The 19,238-nt window shown below is 69.0% G+C and overlaps 1 protein-coding gene across 2 annotated transcripts; it reads right to left on the bottom strand.

Annotated features, from left to right (window-relative positions):
* Window positions 1–557: 557 nt before the first annotated feature.
* LOC311422840 (inactive phospholipase C-like protein 2) lies at window positions 558–18,948 on the bottom strand (the record flags this gene model as incomplete). Of its 2 annotated transcripts, XM_084496309.1 has the most annotated exons (12): window positions 18,613–18,948; window positions 18,350–18,480; window positions 17,682–18,258; window positions 17,263–17,452; window positions 17,111–17,182; window positions 16,867–17,000; window positions 16,668–16,756; window positions 6,010–8,499; window positions 5,696–5,899; window positions 5,095–5,170; window positions 3,187–3,296; window positions 558–950 (listed from the first exon to the last, which is right to left on the bottom strand). In XM_084496309.1, exons 1-12 carry the CDS (start codon window positions 18,875–18,877, stop codon window positions 558–560), a joined length of 4,731 nt encoding a protein of 1,576 aa, XP_084352435.1. In that variant the 5' UTR covers window positions 18,878–18,948. The 2 variants fall into 2 exon arrangements, with proteins under 2 accessions (XP_084352435.1, XP_084352434.1); XM_084496308.1 differs by lacking the exons at window positions 3,187–3,296; window positions 5,095–5,170; window positions 5,696–5,899; ... (6 more) ...; window positions 18,350–18,480; window positions 18,613–18,948 and adding an exon at window positions 1,491–2,773.
* Between the last annotated feature and the right edge of the window lie 290 nt (window positions 18,949–19,238).

Here is a 19,238-nt window from a genome sequence, read left to right as displayed (position 1 = left end):
GTACCAGTCCACCCGGCACCAGGGGACACCGGTCCCTGCTCGGTCCCGGGACCCGGTGCACCGGGACCTGCTCGGTCCAGGCTCTTTGGAAGGGGCAGGATCCGACCCCCCCGTCCTTGGCACCGCAGCCCCGGGACGGGACCAGCAGCAGGACGCCAGCCCCGCTCCTGCCACAGCCCCCTGGAGAGCCCAGGGGCTGCAGCGCCTTGGCGACCCCCCCGAGGGGGGGAACCCAGCGGGGACAGCCCCCTGCCGGAGCCCTCCCCAGGACCCTGCTGGGGGTGGGGGAGCTGGGAGCGTGCAGGCACCCCATGCACCCACCCCGCTGCCTGCCCCAGGCAGAGATGTGCCCCCGGCCCCCCCCCCAGAGACAAGACAGAGCCGGGCAACCTCAGGCTACCATTTATTGGAAAAGGCCGGCGGTGCCTGCGGCGCCCTGAGCAGGCTTGGCCAGGGCCCCAAGGAGGTATTTAAAAGTGCTATTTACACCGAGCGCCGGGGCAGCGTGCGTCCCCCCCAGGGAACCCCTCTCTGCCCCCACAGCCCCCCCACCCAGCTCAGTAAAAGCTCTTCGCAGCTCCCCGGCTCTTGGTCACCTCCTTCCCAGCTTGTCCCTGGCACTCCCTGGGGCTGGCAGCGGTGCCCCTCAGCGCCGGCGTGGGCTGAGCAGCGGTGCCGGGGTGCTCCCCGCGCTTGCCCATGGTGAGGATGCCGGCGGCGTGGTTGCCGGAGCCGTGCAGCAGGCGGTAGAGGCGGCTCTGGAAGGCCGGTGGGATGCTCTTCCTCTTGCCCAACGTGAGGATGCCGGCGGCGTGGTTGCCCATGCCGTGCAGGAGGTCGTAGATGCGGCACGAGCAGGTTTTCTGCCGGCAGCACTCGGGCAGGTTCTGGCGGGCGGCGGCCAAGGAGCAGAGCAGGAGCAGGAGCAGGAGGCAGGCGGCTCTCTGGAGCTGCCAGGTAACGGCTGGCATCGGCGCAGGGCACCCGCAGAGCCAGCCGGGGCTGCTGCTGTGCCCCCCCCGGGCTGCCAGCACCCTGCTGGTGGCTCAGCTCCCCTCTGCCCCGCTTGCTGCAGGGGCTCAGCCCCGTTCCCGCAGCACCACCCTTCAGCGCCCCACGGCACGGCCACCACCGCACCCCTGGGCACAAAGGGGACCCCAGTGCTCCTCACTTCCCCACCCCAGCCCCCAAATCCACAGCCTCCAGCAGGAGCCATGGGTATCTTCCCCGTGCCACTTACCCCTCTCCGGCACACGGCAGCCCCAGGAGCACCCTCCCCTCATCACCGAGAGCCACAGGATGAGCACCCACGCTTGGCTGACGCTGGAGCAGCGCGCAGCACGCACCCAGCTCCCTCCCGAGGAGCCCGTGCGGGGTTGAGCCTCCCCCCCAGCTGCTCCTTGTCAGGTTTGGGGAGCCCCCGGGAGCCCCAAGGAACTGGCCCAGCCCTTGTACACCCCGAGACCCCAGCCCCACAGCGCCGGCCCCACCTTGGCGTTCGGCACCTCCATCCTTCCCGGCGTCTTCAGGTGGCCAAGCAGCACTGGGGCATGTCCTGCCAGGGCCGAGGAGCGCAGCTGCCCTGAGCCGTGCACCCTACAGCGGGGCTTTATAGGGGCTGCCCCCCCCCGGCCCCCAACCCCCGGCACAATAGCATTGCCAAAAATACCAGCGGGAGCAGCGGGGCTGGTGTCTGGGAGACGCGCACCCTTTGTGGCCGGTAGCTCGGAGACGGGCCAGGCCTTTCCCCTCATTTGTGGCTCTGCATTATGAGGGTGCAGCGCGGGGCTGGGGTGCGCGGCACTAATGAGGCCGTAATTACCCGAGGGACCCGCGGCCGGGCCGGCACAAAGCAGCCTGAAGGTCAGCACCGGGGGAAGCGCCGACAACAGGTCCGGTCCCGGTGGCCCCAATTAGGCTAATTACTGCCCCGAACAAAGGGGTACCAGGCAGCCGCGTGGCTCAGTGACGTGCGGGGCTGGTGCCCCCTGAACCCGGCTGGTGCCGGTGGAAGGAGGTGGCCCCCATCCCACTTCCACCCCCCCGTCCTCCTTGGTGACCCCATCCCCGGCGTGGAGAGGGAGCGGAGGGCACGGCGTGGGTCTGGCACACTTTATAAACGCTCCGCAGCCCCGGTCCGACCCCAGACCAACCCCACACTCACCGCCCGCGCCTGGGGCGTGCTCGCCCTTGGGGACAAACCCAGGGCAATTTCCCTGATGCCATAGGACACGTCTGCTGGCAGCTCCGCTCTGCAGCGGCCCCTGCGAGCTGTTCCCCAGGTGCCTGCCCAGCCCCTCTGCACAGCGGGGGGGACACGGGGACACCGGGGAGGGGAGGGGACCCCCTGGAAGCAAATCCTGCAGCCCTGAGATCAGGACCCCGCACCTGGGGAGGCTTTTTACAAGAGGGGGATCGGGCACAGCAGGCTGGGGGTGCATGCACACGGCCAGCGGGGTGCCAGCAGCCCCCGACGGCCCCGCAGCACGGTGCCTGCTCTGGAAGCAGATGGGGGAGATGGATGAGATCCCAGGAGCTTGGTGGGGGGGGATAGGTGGGAGTAGGGACCCCCCCCAACTCCCTGCCGTGCCCAGAGCTGGTCCCCAAGCGGGCACACTGCTGTGCCAACCCCGCTGCACCCTGCCCATTTTCATCCCCGTCCCAAAACGAGCCACGGGCAGGCTGGGGCTCTCCGGTCCTGGTCCCCACAAGCGGGGGCTGCTCCATCGGGAGCCCCCCCATAACCCCAGGCCGGGGGTCAGCAGGACGCCGGGGTCAGCAGGACGCCGTGTCGCCGCCTCCTTCTGCCTCGGGGATGGGTTCCAGCGGGGGGGCGCGCAGCCGGGAGGCCTCGGGCGAGGCTGAGCCGTTCCTGCCGATGCCGCAGGACTGCCCGGCGTTGTGGATCTGCCAGAGGTTGTCCAGCGCCTCCGCCTTGGCGTGCTTCAGGAGGTCGGCCTGGCCCTGCCACGGGGGAGAGGGCGTCAGGGGAGGTGGCGGCGGGCGCGCGGGGTCCCCTCGTGCCACCTCCAGCCCCCGTTTGTGCCCCAAAGCCACGGGTCCACGAGGGGGCAGAGGGGAATTGCTGGGTCCAGGCGCATCCCCCCGGTGCCGGTGCCCACGTTCTTGGCACAGGGGTGGTGAGGGATGGTGGTGGGGATGGCCACGGTGCCGCCCCCCCCTCACCTTCAGGACGGTGATGTTCCAGGCGAAGCTCTCCAGCGCCTTCTGCAGCTTCCGACCCCGCAGCCCCTCCTTGGCCTCGATGCGGTGCAGCTCCTTGTGGAAGTCCATGCCTGGGCACGGGGCACACGAGGGGGGGGACACGCTCAGGACCACGGGATACAGGGACAGCCACCACCCGCGAGGGATGGGGACCGGCTGCCTTTCTCCTGTGGCCTCCTGGGCTCCCCAGCTGGCCACCACGGGTGGTCTCGGCAGCCCCGAGCCCCCTCCATTTGGGGAATGGGATCCCAGCACAGCCCCCACCACCCTCAGCGGGTTTGGATCCCAGGGGACGTGGGGTCTGGACGTTCAGCAGTTACCCCAGGGGGCAGATACACGGCTCCTGCATACTGCAGCCCACCTGGGGGGGCACAGAGCGGGGACACCACCCCCCCCCCTCACCCCGTGCCGTAGCGCAGGCCCCCGCGCCGTGCACCGCGTGATGTCCTCGTGAGCGGGTGCTATATTTACCCCTCCCTGACGCAGCACCGGCTCCCGGCCCACACGAGGGCTCCCACACACTCCTGCTCGCCCCCGTGCTGTCAATCAGCTCGCCCCCAACCCCGCACCCCCAGCCCTGCCACCAGCACCCCCAGATCCCCCCCCCCCCCCGGTACCCAAAACCGTGCCGGCACCACCGAGGCTCATCCGCAGCGCAGCCAGGGGGGGTGAAAGCAGGGAGCAGCGCCCAGGAACGGGGGTGAGGGTGGCTGCCCCCCAACGTGGGGGGGTCGGCAGCGGCAGCAGCACACCCCAAAGACCCCTGCCCTCGTGCAGGACAGGGGGCACGGGGGCAATGTCCACCCCCAGCAGCCCAACGGAGGGGCTCCCGCGGCCAAAGCGGTGCCGGCGGGCACAGAGCCCACCCGCAGCCCCCCCAGCCTCCCTCTCTGGCGCTCCCCCCCCCCGTCGCTGGCAGCGGCAGCGGAGCCGAAAGCCAAATGCTCGGCGAGGTTTCCGGGCTGCCGAGCCGCCAAGGAACAAACAGGGCTGCTGGCAGCGAGGCTGGCACCCGCTGGGGGTGGCAGAGCGGGGCCCCCTCCTTCCTCCCCGGCCCCTCCAGCTCCTGGCAGCTCTCCCAGCCCCGCGGGGTGCCCACAAGAAGCAGCGGGGGCCGGCAGAACCCCGTGCACCCCGCAAGCATCCAAGGATGCCCCTACAGCACACGGGGTCCCGGTGCACCTTACTGGGAGCACGGGGACGTGCTGGGAGAGGGGCTGGGGTCCTGGGCAGCTGCGGGTGCAGGGGGCAGGATGGGACGGGGGGGGGGGGGGACCGGGGCAGGCTGCCAGCAGCACCTGCCTGTGTGGGTTCAGCCATGTGTCTTTGAAGTCATAACATTCAGTTGCCACTTCTACCGTCAGCCCCAGTCTGTTATTTCTGATGCTAATTATATTCCGGCGTTTGGCAGCTAATGACTCTTCTCCGCTTCCTCATCAGCCTCCTCCGCTCCGCTCGCTCCCTCCCCGCCCTGCCCGCGCAGCCCCTGCAGCCCCCCCGTCCCCAGCAGCGCTCCCGCAGCCCCTGCAGCTTCCCACTCCCTGCCCTCTCTCCTTGCAGCGCATCCAGGACGTGGGAAAATCACAAAACTGCCCCCCTCCCGATGGAAATCTCCCCCCACAGCAGCCGGGTGCTGACCTCCATCTGCAGCACGCACCCCCCCAGGGCACCCCCACGTGCACTCCTTGCCCCCCGCCACGCACGGCAGCGTGCTTGGCGCTCCCCATGCACGGATCCGGAGCCTGGTGCTGGATTGCTCCGATCCCTGCGGGGACACCCATCACCAGGGGGCTCGGAGGCATGTCCCCCCCCCATTCCTGGCACCCTTGGGACGTGTTCCAGCTCTGGGGTCACCCCCCCAGCACCCACCTGCCTGCTGCGCCTGGATGAGCTTGCTGTGCACCGCGTCGGCCGACTCGATCAGCGTCCGGCTGGTCTGGATCATCTGGGGACAAGAGGGGCAGCGCGAGGTGCTGAGCACCCCCCCAGCACCCCACATCCCACCCCACACACCCTGCCTGCGGAGCAAATGGGGAGAAAAAAGGGGGTGGGAGGGGGGCTGGCTGGGGGTCCCCCTGGCACGGCGCAGCCAGGTGCGGAGCGGCCAGCGCCTGGCGGGCGGCCAGGTCCCCCTGCAACACAAAGGAAGGAAGCGGCTCCGGGCTGTGGCTCTTAATGGGATTCCTCCCCCCCTGGGCGGCCCCGCAGGATGCCCCGCGAGCCAGATGGGGTCTGCGGGGTCCCAGGTTTGTGGGGTCCCAGGTTTGTGGGGTCTCAGGTCTGCGGGGTCCCTCAGGGCATCTCCCAGCCGGTCCCCCCCTGCCCTGCGATGGATCCAGTGACTTTGGGGGGACCCCATCCCGGGGCCGCCCCATGCGCACAGCTGTGGGCGAGGCAGGATGGTGCTACTGGTGCTACTGGTGCTGCTGGTGCCATCGGCCCTGCGGAGCGTCCCCGCGCCCCTGCTTACCGTCTCGTAGGCGGTGAGGACCTTGCGCAGCAGGTCGGGGATGGGGCCCTGCGCCTCCATGGCGGGGTACTGCTCCGCCAGGTTGAGGGTGACGCTGGGCGCGCTGTCGCTGTGCAGCAGCCACGCCGCCACCGTCAGGATGCACTGCTTCATGTTGGCGGCGGGCGTCAGGCCGCACAGCTCCTTGAAGGAGACCAAGGCGTTCTGCGGGCAGAGACCGGCGGTAAGGGATCGGGAGCACCCCCGGGAACCCCTCCCAGCCCTGCACCGGCCTCCTCCCCAAAAACCCGCCGTGCCCCTACCGGCTCCGGTACCTGCACGTTCTCCCGCAGGTCGGTGGCCTCCCGCAGGGGCTGGGTGGCCGTCCGGAAGACCTCATCGATGGCCTTGATGCCGGTGGCCTTGGTGGAGGTGTACTCCCGCACCCGGCGGCCCCGGCGCCCCGCCAGCCCCCGGCGGTGCCCCTTGCCCCCGCCGCGGCGGTCGGTGATGGCCACGTGCACGAAAAGGGTGGCGTGGGGCAAGGGCTCCCCGGCCAGAGACTGGAGGGGGACGTGGCGGTACCCGGGCTGCAGGCACTCGAAGGGGATGGTGTACTGGGCGATGAACTCGTCCCCGATGTAGTCGTCGTCCAGCACGACGAAGCGCAGCACGGCCAGCTCAGGGAGGTTGATCTGGAACTCCAGGCTCTCGTCGAAGACGGGGTTGTCCCCGCTCTGCAGGGCCGTCTTGGTGCGGTGCTCGGCACAGTCGGCCGGGATGCCGTGGATCTCGGCGCAGACGTAGGGCTCCACCACCTCCCCCTTAGCCCCCGAGCCCTTGGGCTTGGGCAGGTTCTGCCCGCTGATGACTTTGAGGTGCAGGAGCTGGGCGGGCACCCCGGGCAAGGAGTCCTTGGCGTTGGCACTGAAGTAGGAGACCTCCTCCCGCATGATGGCGGGGCGCAGGACGTAGCCGCAAGCCCCGTTCTGCCGGAACCAGCCCGCGTTCAGGTCCATCATGAGCCCCGGCGTCTGGTAGTTCATGGCCACCATCTGGCAGCCGCACTTCCAGAAGTCCTGCGGGTTCATGTTGCTGGCATCGATGCGCATGGGGCTGGGGTAGACGCGGGAGAGGAACCGCTTGTTGTAGCTCACCAGCTCCGCCGGGCACTCGTTGGCGAAGCGGCCGGCCTCCACCTCGCTGAAGGAGCACATCTCCCAGTAGCGCTGCCCGCGCCGCGAGCTCTCGAAGTCCTGGAAGGGGACGGCCTGGCAGAGGCTCACCAGCTCCGACAGCTCCCGGCTGAGCCGCGCTCGCCGCGGGCCCCCTCCCTCCGCCACCTCCCGGTCCTCCTGGCCCAGCCTCCGCGCCAGCTCCCAGCCTTCCTCCTCATCCGACACCTCCCCTTCGCTGTCCTCGCAGCCGGCCGGCAGCTTCTTGCCCTTGATGAGGATGCGGCCCTTGAGCTGCTCCGGGGAGGGCAGGTAGGAGGCGGCGGGGTCGGGGGGCTCCAGGTAGAGCTTCTCGCCAAGCGTCTTGCGCAGGCACTGGGCGGCCAGGCGCTGCTGGGCGGCCGAGCAGCGCACCACCAGGCAGAGGATGAGGGGGTAGGCGGAGGCGGTGAAGGCGTGCTGGTCGATCAGCCCCACCACGGTGCGGAAGGGCACGCAGGAGGCCCCCGAGGGGCTGGTGTAGACCACGGGCTCGCCGTCGGGGCCGTCCCACAGCACCAGCTCGATGCTGCGGCAGCCCAGCCCCAGGGCGCTGATGTAGCCGCTGATGTCCGAGCGGCCCCAGAAGTTGTCCTCCAGCAGGCAGGCGCTGTGGGCAGAGCTGATGTAGTAGTGCGAGAGGGGCTGAGCCATGTCCTGGCACACCTTGCGGTGCTGCGGGTCGAAGATGGAGCAGTCGGAGGAGAGCAGGTAGCGGGTGAAGCCGTCGATGGCCAGGTAGCCCTTCTCCCGGCCCTCCTTGGAGGGCTCGTACTTGCTGACGATCTCCAGGCACTTCTCCTCCGTCACCCCCTCCATGCCCTGCTCCACCTCCAGGAACATCAGCAGGTCCTTGAGGCCCAGGTACTCCTTGTTGCTGGAGAACTGCACCAGCAGGAAGAAGATCTCGGGGCGGGTGCAGAGCTCGCAGTACGCCTCCACGAAGAGGTCGCAGGCCACCTCCGCGCCGGGGCGCTCGCTGGCTTTCTGCAGCTCCTTGAACTTCAGCTCGATGGTGGACACCTTCATGCCCGGGTTGAGCGCCTTGATGAGCTGCACGGCCCGGGCCACGGGGATGCGGCCGGACTTCTCCAGGTCGGCGAGGTCGAAGACGGAGGAGATCCAGGAGGTCCGCAGGCTGGGGTGGCCGGTGCCTGGTGCCTCGGGCGTGTGCTTCCCGTAGGACACCAGGTACCGCAGCCCCATCACCCAGGCGCTCACCACGTCGGCCGAGCTGGCCACCAAGTCCAGGGACTCGTAGTTGTCTCCGTAGATGATGGAGAAGGCACACTCATCGGGGAACTGGTCGGAGAGGCCGTTGCTGCGCAGGATGGGGGTCTTCTTGCCCACCCGCACCTCTTTCACCGACTTGATCTCAATCTTGGCCTTCTCCGAGTCCTTCTTGGAGGGCTCCCAGCGCACGGAGCGCATGTCGGCGTCCAGCACGAAGAAGCGGCTGTACATGCGGGAGTTGGAGCGCACCTTCTTCAGCTCGCAGCCCTCCAGCATGAAGGAGATGCAGGCGGCCGTGCTGTTGATCTTCCGGTCGTTGGGCATGGTGCTGAAGGACACTGTCTTCTTCTTCTGCATGGGGCGCTGCCGGGAGCCGTCCTGCCAAGGGGGAGAAGGGGGCAGAGCCATCAGAGCCACGCACCGTGCGCCCACCCGTCCCCCCTGGGCTCCCCATCCCAGCTCTGATGCGCAGTGAGGAGCCTGGGGATGCCCCCACGTCGTGCAAAGCCCAGCCTGGCCCCACTGGAACCTCTCCCCCCTCCATCCCAAAGGCCGGGAGCTGGCTCCAGCCGGGGCCTCCCCCACTGCCGGGCTTATTTTAACTCCGTGTTCCTTCCTTCCTTCCTTCCTGCTCCCGGCCGTGAGCCGGATCCTTCCCCACTGCTCGCTCACCCCCCAGGGCACGGCCGTGCACAGGCATGGTCCCCATCGTCATGGGGTCTGGGGACACCGGAGGGGAAACGGCCTCATGGAAGGACCCCCCCCCGTGCCCACACCAGCCCCACACCCACAGAGGGGCACAGCCACGGCCCCCCCTGCACCCTCGGGACACCAACAGGGGGAAAAAAGGCTCCCCCGAGGCGGGGAAGGGGAGACCCTGTTACCAAAGGGGTCGGAGGAGGCGGGGGATAGGGGGAACAGCAGGGCTGGGAGCATATTATGGGTTGGATTTCATTAAGTAGTGCAGCAGGGAGGAGGTTTAATCCACTTCTTCAAGATTATGGTGAGTCACCTCTAATCTGGTGGTGCCTCCGGCACATGCAGGCTCTTCCCAGCTGCCAGGGCTTGGGGACTGTGGGGTGTCCCCTCCGGCACCCTGAGAGCTTTCACACCTCCAAGGCGCAGCTGTCGCAGCCTGGGCTAAGAGCCCAGGCACACATTTCGTGGTGTTTCACCTCAAAAGGTCTGGATTTACCCTGGTGGGGACAAGCAGCAGCCAGGGGCAGTCACACAGGCAGCCAGCTCCAGCCACGGGTGCACAGGGCGCAGCACCCCAGGGGAAAGGGGCGAAGGGAAGGGGAAACCAGCTCTAGCCCCCAGCCCCATTTTAGAGCTGGCTGGATGCTGCTGGGTCAGACGGAAACACCGCACCGGCCACATCGAGGGACCCAGCCCAGCCTCTGCAGGACGGGGAGATGGGCGCAGGGCAGGGCTCAGGTTGGAGATCCCCCTGGCACGGTCACCCCAGGGCCGAGCCGCCGTGCCGGGTGCGGAGGGTTCAGCAGCAGCCCCGTGGGTACGGACCCGGCGGCCGAGCCATCTGCACCGCCACCACGACGCTTCCTGCGAGCAGCAATCTGAGCGCGCCACTGCCTCGCGGCACCAGACCCGGCCCCGCGCCCGCCCCGCTGGCGGGGTGACCGCTGGCAGCGGGCAGCACGGGGCAGGACCCGCACCCGCACCCCTCCGTGCCCGCACCCCACCCCGGTGCGCACCCCACCCCTGCAGCGGGCCCCAGAGCAGAAAACAGGAAATCCATCCGGAAAGGAAACGCGGGGCGGGGGGCCTGCTCGCACCCAGCGGCCGCCGGGACCTGCCTCCAGCTGTGCCGGAGCCTGCCCTCGCCCACCGCAGGCAGCCGAATCCACCCCTCCCTCCAGCACCGGCTCCTCTCCCACGGCCGGCGAGCCCTCGGCGCGCGCCGCAGTGCCCGAGCATCTCCCGGTGCCTCCTGCGGTTGAACGCGTTCGCACCTCGCCCCTGCAGCCCGCTGGGTTCAGGCAGAGGGAGAGAAAAGCCGCTGCTCGCAGGCAGCCCCTTGTGCTGGCGTGCTCCAGGCTGGCTGCCCCGGGGACGCTCGGCGAGGCGCGGGTGCGAGCGGCGCAGGCAGAGCTCCCCAAGGTGCTAAGTAGGTCAGGAACAGAGGCAGGAGAACGCGGCGCCTGGAGTCGGGAGAGTCCCTGCCGCTGCCCACGGGGAGCACGGAGGGTCCCGGCTGCAGGGCACAGCTCTGGAGAGGGGCACGGTGCACGTTGTGCTGCCGCTCACATCGCGCCCGCGCAGCCCAGCTCGGCAGAGGGGCGCTGCCAAACCCCACGCCGCCGGCGATGCTGCCCACCATGCCCACCATGCCTGTGCCAACGCCAACACCGAGTGCTGGCAGCCGGCTGGGCACAGACGGCGCGTCCTAACCCCGCTCCCTGCACCCTGCCCAGCTCGGCGGCGCGTGCTCAGCGCCACTTTGGCCAATTACCCCCCCGTGATTAGTGCCCTGGCGAGCACGGCAGCCCTAATCCCAGCCGCCGCGTGACCCCGCTCGTTACCCAGCCCACGGGGATGCGCCCATCGGGCCACGGATCTGCCGTGCTGCCCCTCCCTTCCCGGTATCCCCGGGGGGTTCTCCATGGGCGCAGCGGCTTCTGATGGCAGGAGGTAGAGAAACCGAAAGCCTCTGGGGCTGAGGTGCCTTGGAAGGAGCTTTGCTGCCCGGCGGAGGGGATCAGGACACTTTGTCCCCATGGGGCTGTTCCCACGTCCCGTGCCCCACTTGTCCCACCAGCTGCCCCAGTCCCGGGGGCAAAGCTGGGATGTGGGCAGGCAGCAGCGGAGCGGAGGCAGCGGGAGGCCAGGCACAGCCAGGGCTTTTCTACAGTCGTTTGTTCCCTGCCAAGAAGACAGAGAGTGACACATCCACTCCCTGCGGCACCAGCTGCCGCTACCCAGCGAGGGGCTGCTGGAGCCCGGGCCCCGTGCGGAGGCACCGGCTCTGTTCCTGGGGCTCGGGCAGGAAGGGGATGGCCCCACTCATGGGGGGCAGGACAGCAGGATGCTGGGGAAGGGCCACATCCTGCGGCGGGGAGGGACAGACCCGGTACCCCCCCACCCCCAAGGCCTCCTTCCAGCATCCTCCCTACTCACCAGCCCCCCAAACTCTTCTGCTTCCAGCCTGGAGAAGAAAGCAGGGAACAGGTCCTCAAGCCAGGACGCAGGGACAGCAGCCTCCCCGCTCGCCATCCCGCACGAAACCGCTCTCTGCAGTCCCATCGCTGCACGGGGCCAGCTCCAGCACCACCCTGTACTGGTCCCGAGCTCCCCCAGCCCCAGCACAGCCGCTGATTCTACTTTCAGATTCACTCCTCCAGCCTTTTCTGGAAATCCCATAAAATAACAGAGCCTGCAGCTCTTCCCACATGTGCTTCCACTTAGTCAGCAGTCGGTCTCTACCCGTCCCGCTGCCCCACAGCCCACAATCTGTGCCCGTGGTCCAAGCTGGGGGCACAGAGGCCCCCCCCCAGCCCTGATGGGCACAGCGGGGGGACGGCTGCGACGCCGGGGCAGAGCCCCACAGCATGGGAACAGCCTCAGCACCCCCCAGGGATTTGGGGCCAAACAGCTGCTCCCCGAGGTCCTGCCAAGCACAGCCCCTTGGGGGCAAGGACACGGGGTTCTGTGGGAACCCAGACCTCCTGGGGGGCCCCTGGGACCCTTCTCGATGCCACCACCCTCTCGCCAGCTGCTGTGCAGAGCCCTGGATGGGGTTTTGGGGAGGCAGCAGCTCCCTGCTGACCATCCCCATGAGCTGGGGCAGAGCCAAGGCTTTGGGGTCCCTGCTGCTAACGGGACTGGAGGAGGACAGGCTGTCCCCTGTCCCCGCTGAGGGATGCAGGAGCCTCCCTGGGGACACGAGCAGGACTGCTGCGTCCAAATGGGAGCAGCAGAGGAGGGCGAGGAGCTGGTGCCCACGCGGTCCCCCGGGCAGCGCGCCCACCTCACTGTCCCCACAGCCTCACCCGATGGAGGGGCTCAGCCCAGTTGGGGTCCAGGGGAACTCAGGGCTGTGGGATCCAGCACCACGGAGAGATAGGGACCTGCAGCAGGGAAAGATCAAGCCCAGAGGGTCTCAGAGATGTGCAGTGAACCAGAAGAGGCTGGGGGACACCGTCCCACGTTGGCATCCTCCACCACCAGCACCCTCAACCACCGGCACTTGCTCTGTGCCACCCGACCTTCCCCTAAGGCCAAATCCTGCGGTGATGCACAGCGGGGATGGGGGGAGGCACCCAGCGGAGAGGCAGGCGAAGGGGAGCAGCAGCCCTGCCACGTTTGCCTCCAGCCTGCACAGCGCCCTGCAGCCTGCAGTGGAGGCAGAGCCTGGGCTGCAGGGGGGGGACAGGAGACCCCACGAGGTCCCCAAACAAACCGGGCACACACAGCACACCGGCACGGGCTTTTATGGCTGAGGGAACCCAGGGAGGTCCCCTCGGCATCCCGGTGTGGGGCACAGCCCGGCCACCCCGCAGCGGTTTGCAGCAGGAGCCCCGCCAGGGGTAGGGGGTCCCCAAAGGCACCCGCCGCCCCCCGCCCAGGTCTCTGGGGCACGAGGCCAGGGCTGGGCGGGCAGCAGGGGAACAGCCCCCACGCGGGGTATTAATAGTACCGGAGCTCTACCGGCTTAAAATAGGCTGCCAGGAGTGGGGAGGCGGGTCCCGGGCGGACGCGACCTATTGTGTCAGCGAGCAACGCCGACGTAAGCACAATTAGGGGGGCTGATTTAGAAAAAACACACACGTGACCCCCTGCCCACCGGCATGGGGGGGTCCAGAGACACCCCCCCCAGACCCACAGCACCCTTGGTCCAACCGTGGCTCGGCTCTCGGGAGGTCACAGGAGCTGGGCCCAAGGCTCAGCGCAAGGGAACGCAGGAAGATGCTCAGGAGCAGGCAGCACCCATGGGTGCCCCCACGCAGGAGGGGGTGATGCTGCGATGCGATGCCCATCGCAGGGGCAGCGTGGCCGTGCAGGGAGCCCACGGGGGGGCTGGGGGGGGCAACGTGGGGGCGATTCCCAGCCGGGCACAGAGGACAGGCCTGGCCTGGGGAGCGCACAAAGGGGTTTGCCCTTGGGGGACCCAGGCTGCCGGCAGGGCGAGGGGACGCGGTGCCAGCGCCGGTGGGAGCAGCACCCAGCACTGCACCAGCACCCAACCGGGCGGCATCCCCGGCCCTAAGCACCCACCAGCCGGGGGGAACCGGGGGCAGCAGCTCCCCGCCACCGCCCCTGGACCCCCAGGGATGGTGTGGGGGCGCTCCGAGGGCACCGGGGGCTGCGGGAACCGGCGCAAAACCGGCTCCGGGGAACCTCCGCTCGCTCCGGCCGGGCTGGGCTCCGAAACACCGAGCCCCGCGCAGGTGCCGGCGGGTGCCCGGGGTTGGGGGCGAGCAACCGGGGCATCACCCGGGGTAGTGCGGGGAGGGGGGGGTGGGGAGGTGAACCGGGAGGAACCGGGAGGAACCGGGAGGGCTCGGGGCAGGGCGCGGGCTCTCACCTTCATGATGCTGGCGCGGGGCGCGGCGGGCGCGGGGCTCCGCTCCACCGAGTCCTCGCGGCTGCTGCTGCCCGAGCCCGAACCGGGGCTGCCGCCACCGCCACCGCCGCCGCCGCCGCCGCCGCTTCGGGGCCCGTTGGGCAGCGGCACGGCGGGGCGGGGCGAGCCCGGCGGCGGGGCGCCCCGGGGCCCCTCCGCCATCCCCGCCGCACCAGGGCAGCGGCCGCCGCGGGGCCCCGGGCGCCCCGGTGCCTGCGCCCGCCGCCGCCGCCGCCGCCGCTGCTGCTGCTGCGGGCTCGGTGGCGGAGCTGGAGGGAGGCGGGGACGGGCCGGGGCCGGGGCCGGAGGCGGAGACGGAGACGGCGCGGTTCCCCCCCCCTCCTCCTCTTCCTCCTCCTCCTCCTCCTCCTCTTCGTCCTGCCCGCCCCGGGCTGCAGCGGCGCACGGTGGAGAGCGGGGCCGGGCACCGGGCACCGGCACCCCCAGGGCCTCCGCCCAGCGCTGCAGCGCATGGGCTTGGTGGCCGCCCCAAAGCGCCGGGCCCCCGGCCAAGGCTGCACCCGGCAGCTTGGTCCTAAATGAGCCTGCAAGCTGGTACCCAAAGCCAGCCCCGTACCCAAAGCCACCCTGGCATCCTGCAGCCTGGCGCCCAAACCCAGCCCGAATCTTGCAGCCTGGTGCTCAAATCGTCTTGCATCCTGCAGCCTGATACCTGAATCCTTGCACCCTGGCATCCTGCAGCCCAGTGCCCAAACCCTGCCCTGTCCCCAAACCCAGCCCGAATCTTGCAGCCTGGTGCTCGGACCGACCTTGCACCCTGCAGCAGGGTACCTGAAAGGAGCTTGCAGCCTGGCGCCCTGCAGCCTGGCGCCCAAACCCAGCCTGCAACTTGCAGCCTGCTGCTCAGATTGATCTTGCACCCTGCAGCCTGGCACCCAAACCCAGCCCACACCCTGCAGCCTGGGGCTCCGATCGACCTCGCGCCCTGCAGCCTGGCACCTGAAACAACCTCACACCCTGCAGCTCGGTGCAATGCCCACCCCAGCACCTTGCCCGTCCGAGCAGGGGGGCTTGAGGCTTTGCTGCAGGGCACAGCAGGGCCCCCAGGAAGGGCTGAGGGCGTGCACAGCACAGGCAGAGGGATGAGCAGCGCCGCGGGGCTCCCCAGGCTGTGTGCTGCTCTCTGCCAGCACCGGGGAGCCAGGAGCACCCCAGAGACCTGCCAGAGCCCAGCTTCACCCCTCTGGCCTTTATCCTGCACCCACCAACCCTGCTTTCCACCAAGCTCTGCCAGCACCAGGCGCACCTGATGCACGCCGGCCCAGCACCAGTGTCCCTGCTAGGGCAGCAACCCCAAACCCTCCCCGGCCACGCCATTTCTCCCCTGCTTGCAACAGGAATTCTGCTCCAGGCTTTTCTTCCAGCAGGGGATGGGAGGGAAGGAGCCTTTGCATGATTCTCCTCCCTGGCAGGGAGGCTTTGGCTGCACCATGGGGGATGCTTCATGCCTGCCTTGTTTAAGACAATGTCTTCTGCCAGAGGCCCTGCTCGCCCCCACCCCGGTAACAGCTGCCTGCACAGCAGGCTCCCTAAGCACCACGGCTCAGAAGCCCTTAAAATAAACCTTAGCGAGCAGGAGAAAGGACCAGTCCCCGCCACGTGTCCCCACCAGACACTCCCAGAGCCCCAGGACAGACGCTGAACTGGTTAAATATTCATGGCTGACCCTTCCCCAGGACCGAGAGCAAACAACGGCAACTTCTCCTCAAAGCGGATGGTCGGGGTTGTCATCAAGAATCTCTTAACGAGGATTAAAAACGTACTATAAAAAAAAAATCAATTCCAGAGCTCTGCCCTTTGTTTATGTTTGAGAGATAATCCTCCTTTATTTTGCTTCTGTTCTTTAAAAAAACATTAAAAAAGCCCTCGCTGGAGCTGATTGTTCCCGAAGCAGCGGACAGGGCTGGAGCCAGGCGGAGGGGCTCCTGCTGCCACCGCGTGCCCTGCCTGGGACATCCATGCCAGGGGACAAAATGCCACCGGGCCCCGGGGCTCCCCAGCTCCTGGGGAGGTTTCTGCTCTCACCCCTGTGCTGCCCACGGGCTGTGAGCACCGAGGTGGCCCTCGGGAAAGGCACGGACACCTGCCCCTCTGAGGGCCAAGCCTGGCACATCCAGAAAGCCCCCGGGGATGCCCACCCACGCCCACGGTCCCCTTCTGTGCTCCCAAAAAGTCCGGAGAAGGGCCAGCAGCGGGCTCCAGAGGTGTGGCAGTGGGCACCGGGTTGAGTTTGCCACCTCCATCCGCTCCGCTCAGCCAAACCCCGCGGGGCTGGGTGCCCTCGCCCCCGCTAGGGATGCGCCCTGGCCCCGATCCCTCCCCGGCGGGCGCACACCAAGCAAACCCCAGTGGTGAGCGGGCTGCCCTTAGGAGATAACGGTGCCCTGGATGACGGCCAGCAGCCGCTCCTCCCGCAGGACCCTGGGCATGGGGACGGGGGAGCCCAGGGCCTCCCGCAGCTGGGCGAAAGCCCCGGCCCCCACCAGGTGCAGGCGCAGGGGCCCGATGCTGCCCTTGAAGCGGAACGATTTATAGACGGGGAAATCCTCCTGCAGGCAGTGGTCCAGCTGCAGAGAGACAGGGAGGAGGAGGCCCTCACAGGTCCTAAAACCGTTTTCCCTACAGAGCAGCTGCCACCCTCCCCGTAACACCCTGACCCCCCAGACCTCCCCGCTCCAGGGAAGCAGCCCCTTTGCCAAAAGCCCTCGTGCACAACCGTGCCCGTGCACTCCTCCCCTGCATGCAGCAGCCCCACGGGCACTGCCTGCAGCCTCCTGCAGCCAGCACGGCTCAGCAAAGCTGTTCCCGAGGTGCCCAGGCTGCCGGCGAGCACTGCCACCGCGTGGCTGCGGGGCTGGCAGGGGGCAGGCAGGCAGCAGGCAGCAGGATCTGCAACCGCCTGCAGCCAGCAGAGCCCCCAAAACCCCGAGCCCCCCCTTACCTTGTAGCGCTGCCCCTCCGACAGGTCCCTCAGGCCCCGCAGCTCCACGAACACCTCGTAATGGGGGGCGCAGACCCCCGAGGAGGCGCCTGCAGCAGTGCCACGAGCACGTTAAAGCCACCCACAGCCCCCAGCCCGGCTTGGGTGGTGCTGGCAACATTTCGGGGTGACTGATGGGGCATTTTTGGGGGTGACTCACCCAGCAGGGAGCTCTCCACGCAGACATAGTCGATCAGGCGAGCACCCGGCCACATGCCCACGGCGCGGCACAGGCTCTGGCAGAAGCGCTCCTCGGGGATGCTCTCGCCCCGCACGCTCAGCACTTGGTTCTCCCTGCCAGTTTGGGCACGGGTGGGTGCGCCGTGCCGGGGGTGCCACCAGCACTTGCCCCACACAGAGACACCCCCCCCCCGGTGAGGGATGCGGAGCTGGGGTGTCCTCACCTGTGCACGGGTTCCACCACGGGACACTGCTTGTTGAAGCCGGCCACCCTCAGCACCTCTCCGGCACGGCACCTGCGCAGGCACGGGGAGTGTGAGGCTGGTGGGGGGTGGCACAGGGCGTGCAGCCCCCTCCCGGAGCATGGCAGCAGCACCTGTACTCCCCGGGCCGGGCGGTCAGGACCAGCCTGTACTCCCGTCCCTCCCAGAGCTCGCCCAGCAGCACCGTCCTCTGCTCCTCCTCATCCTCAGCCGGGCAGGGCAGGAACTCGCAGAAAGCCCAGTTGGGGCACAGCAAGAAGCGGGGCTCTGGCTCCTCCGGCCACAGGTTGACACCGAGAAGGGCTGGAGACAGGGTGGCACTGGTCAGTGTGACCCCCCCAGACCCCCTCCCTTCTCACCCCCTCCAAGAAGAGAGCAGAGCACGGCTTTTTTTGGAGAGCTGAGAGATCTCTGCGGGGCGGGATGCTGCACGCAGCGAGGCACCCACCCCTGCCGGGCTTTGCGCTGCCGCACGACAGAGGTCCCCAAACCCACGTCCCCACGGGGACAGCCCTGCTCGGGCCGCACTCACCTCCTGCCGCCCGGTAGAAGGGGCAGTACAACGGCAGCCCCTTGCACTCGGCCTGGCGCAGGGCGTCGAGGTAGAGCCGCTCCCCGCCGTGCGCCGTCCCCACCACCACCACCTGCAGCCGCGGCCACAGGCGCTGCGCGATGCCCTCGAAGCCCCGGGCGCACTCAGCCCGCAGCTCGGCCGCCCGGGCGGCGTCAGGGACCAGCAGCTCCTGCAGCCGGCCCCGCAAATCCTCGGGCAGCCCATTTTGGGGGCTCAACCTGCCCAACGCCAGGTCCTGGGCCAGCTCGGGCCAGCCAGAGCGCAGGGTCGCCAGCGCATCGTGCAGCTCGGAGGCCAGCCCGGCCTCCAGCACCCGCAGGGAGCGCGCCCGCAGGGCGAAAAGCAGCTGCACCCGCAGGGCTGCCGTCCTCGAAGGCAAAGCCCCCGCCTCGGGGGGCGAGCAGTACAGGGTGGGCAGGGGCCAACCCGCCGGGGCGCGGGGGCGAGCGGGTGCCCAGCTGAGCAGCGCGGTGCTGCGGGGGGCCAGAGCCTGCGGGAAGGCGGCGTGGAGGGCGTCCAGGTAGAGCAGGGACCCCTGCGTGGGGAAGAGAGGTGAGGGATGCAGGGTGCTGGGCACCGTTCTGGGGGGGGCCACACTCCCCTCGACAGCCCGGCTGCCCCCCTACCTGCAGCGGGGGCTCGCAGCTCCAGCAGCCCCGGAGCAAAGCCCAGAGGCTCAGCGGTGCCACCGCGTCCCCCTGCTCCCCATCAGCGCAGCCCCCCGTTAGGGGGTGACGCTCCCGAAAATCATCCGACCCTGCGAACAGACGGGGCGGGCTGAGACGCGCATCCCACAGACCCCCCCCCAGAACCCCAAAACCCCAAAACCTCAACTCCCCACTGCTTCTTAACCCCTCCCGGCCCACCGCAGCCCCCCCCCCGGGCTCACCCTGTGCCGTGCCGGGGGGCAGCAGCCCCCGGAGCCTCCGCTCCTGGCTGTGGCGCACGTCGGTGCCCAGCACCTCCAGGCGGCGCCGGTGCCACCGCGCGGCGCGGCGGAGCGCGGCCAGGAGCAGGCGGGGGGGTAACGGGGGGGGCCCGGGCAGCACCGCGCACACGGCCACGGCCACCGCCAGCAACAACCCGGTAGCCACCGGCAGAAGCAACCCGGGGGCCACCGGCAGCAGCATCCCGGGGGCCGTCGCCAACAGCATCCCGAGGGCGCAGCGCAACCGGAGACCCCCCCCAAAACCCAGCACCGCGCCGCCGCCGCCCCCGGGACACCCGCCCCTTGTCGCTGTCCTTTCCCCCCCCCCCCCTTCCAACCCCGTATCGGACCCGTTAGCACCGGGTCTGCCCCCCCCCCAACCCCCCCCCGGTGTTTTCCGTCTCCGGCAGAAATGACGGGCAATGAGCGCGACCGGGCCCGCCCGCTGAGTTTGTCCCCCCCCCCTCGGGGAAATGACCACAGGGCGGCTCCGCCTCCGCGTTAAATGACGGGGTTTATTTCCTTTTGTTTTCTCCTTTCTACAAATTTAAAAAAAAAAAAAAAAGACACAGCCCCGGCCCCAGCCT

This window comes from Aythya ferina (genome assembly GCF_964211825.1).
Source record: "Aythya ferina genome assembly, chromosome: 23".
Lineage (NCBI taxonomy): Eukaryota > Metazoa > Chordata > Aves > Anseriformes > Anatidae > Aythya > Aythya ferina.
The sequence above is the reverse complement of the archived record's forward strand: the minus strand, read 5'-3'. Positions and strand labels throughout refer to the sequence as shown.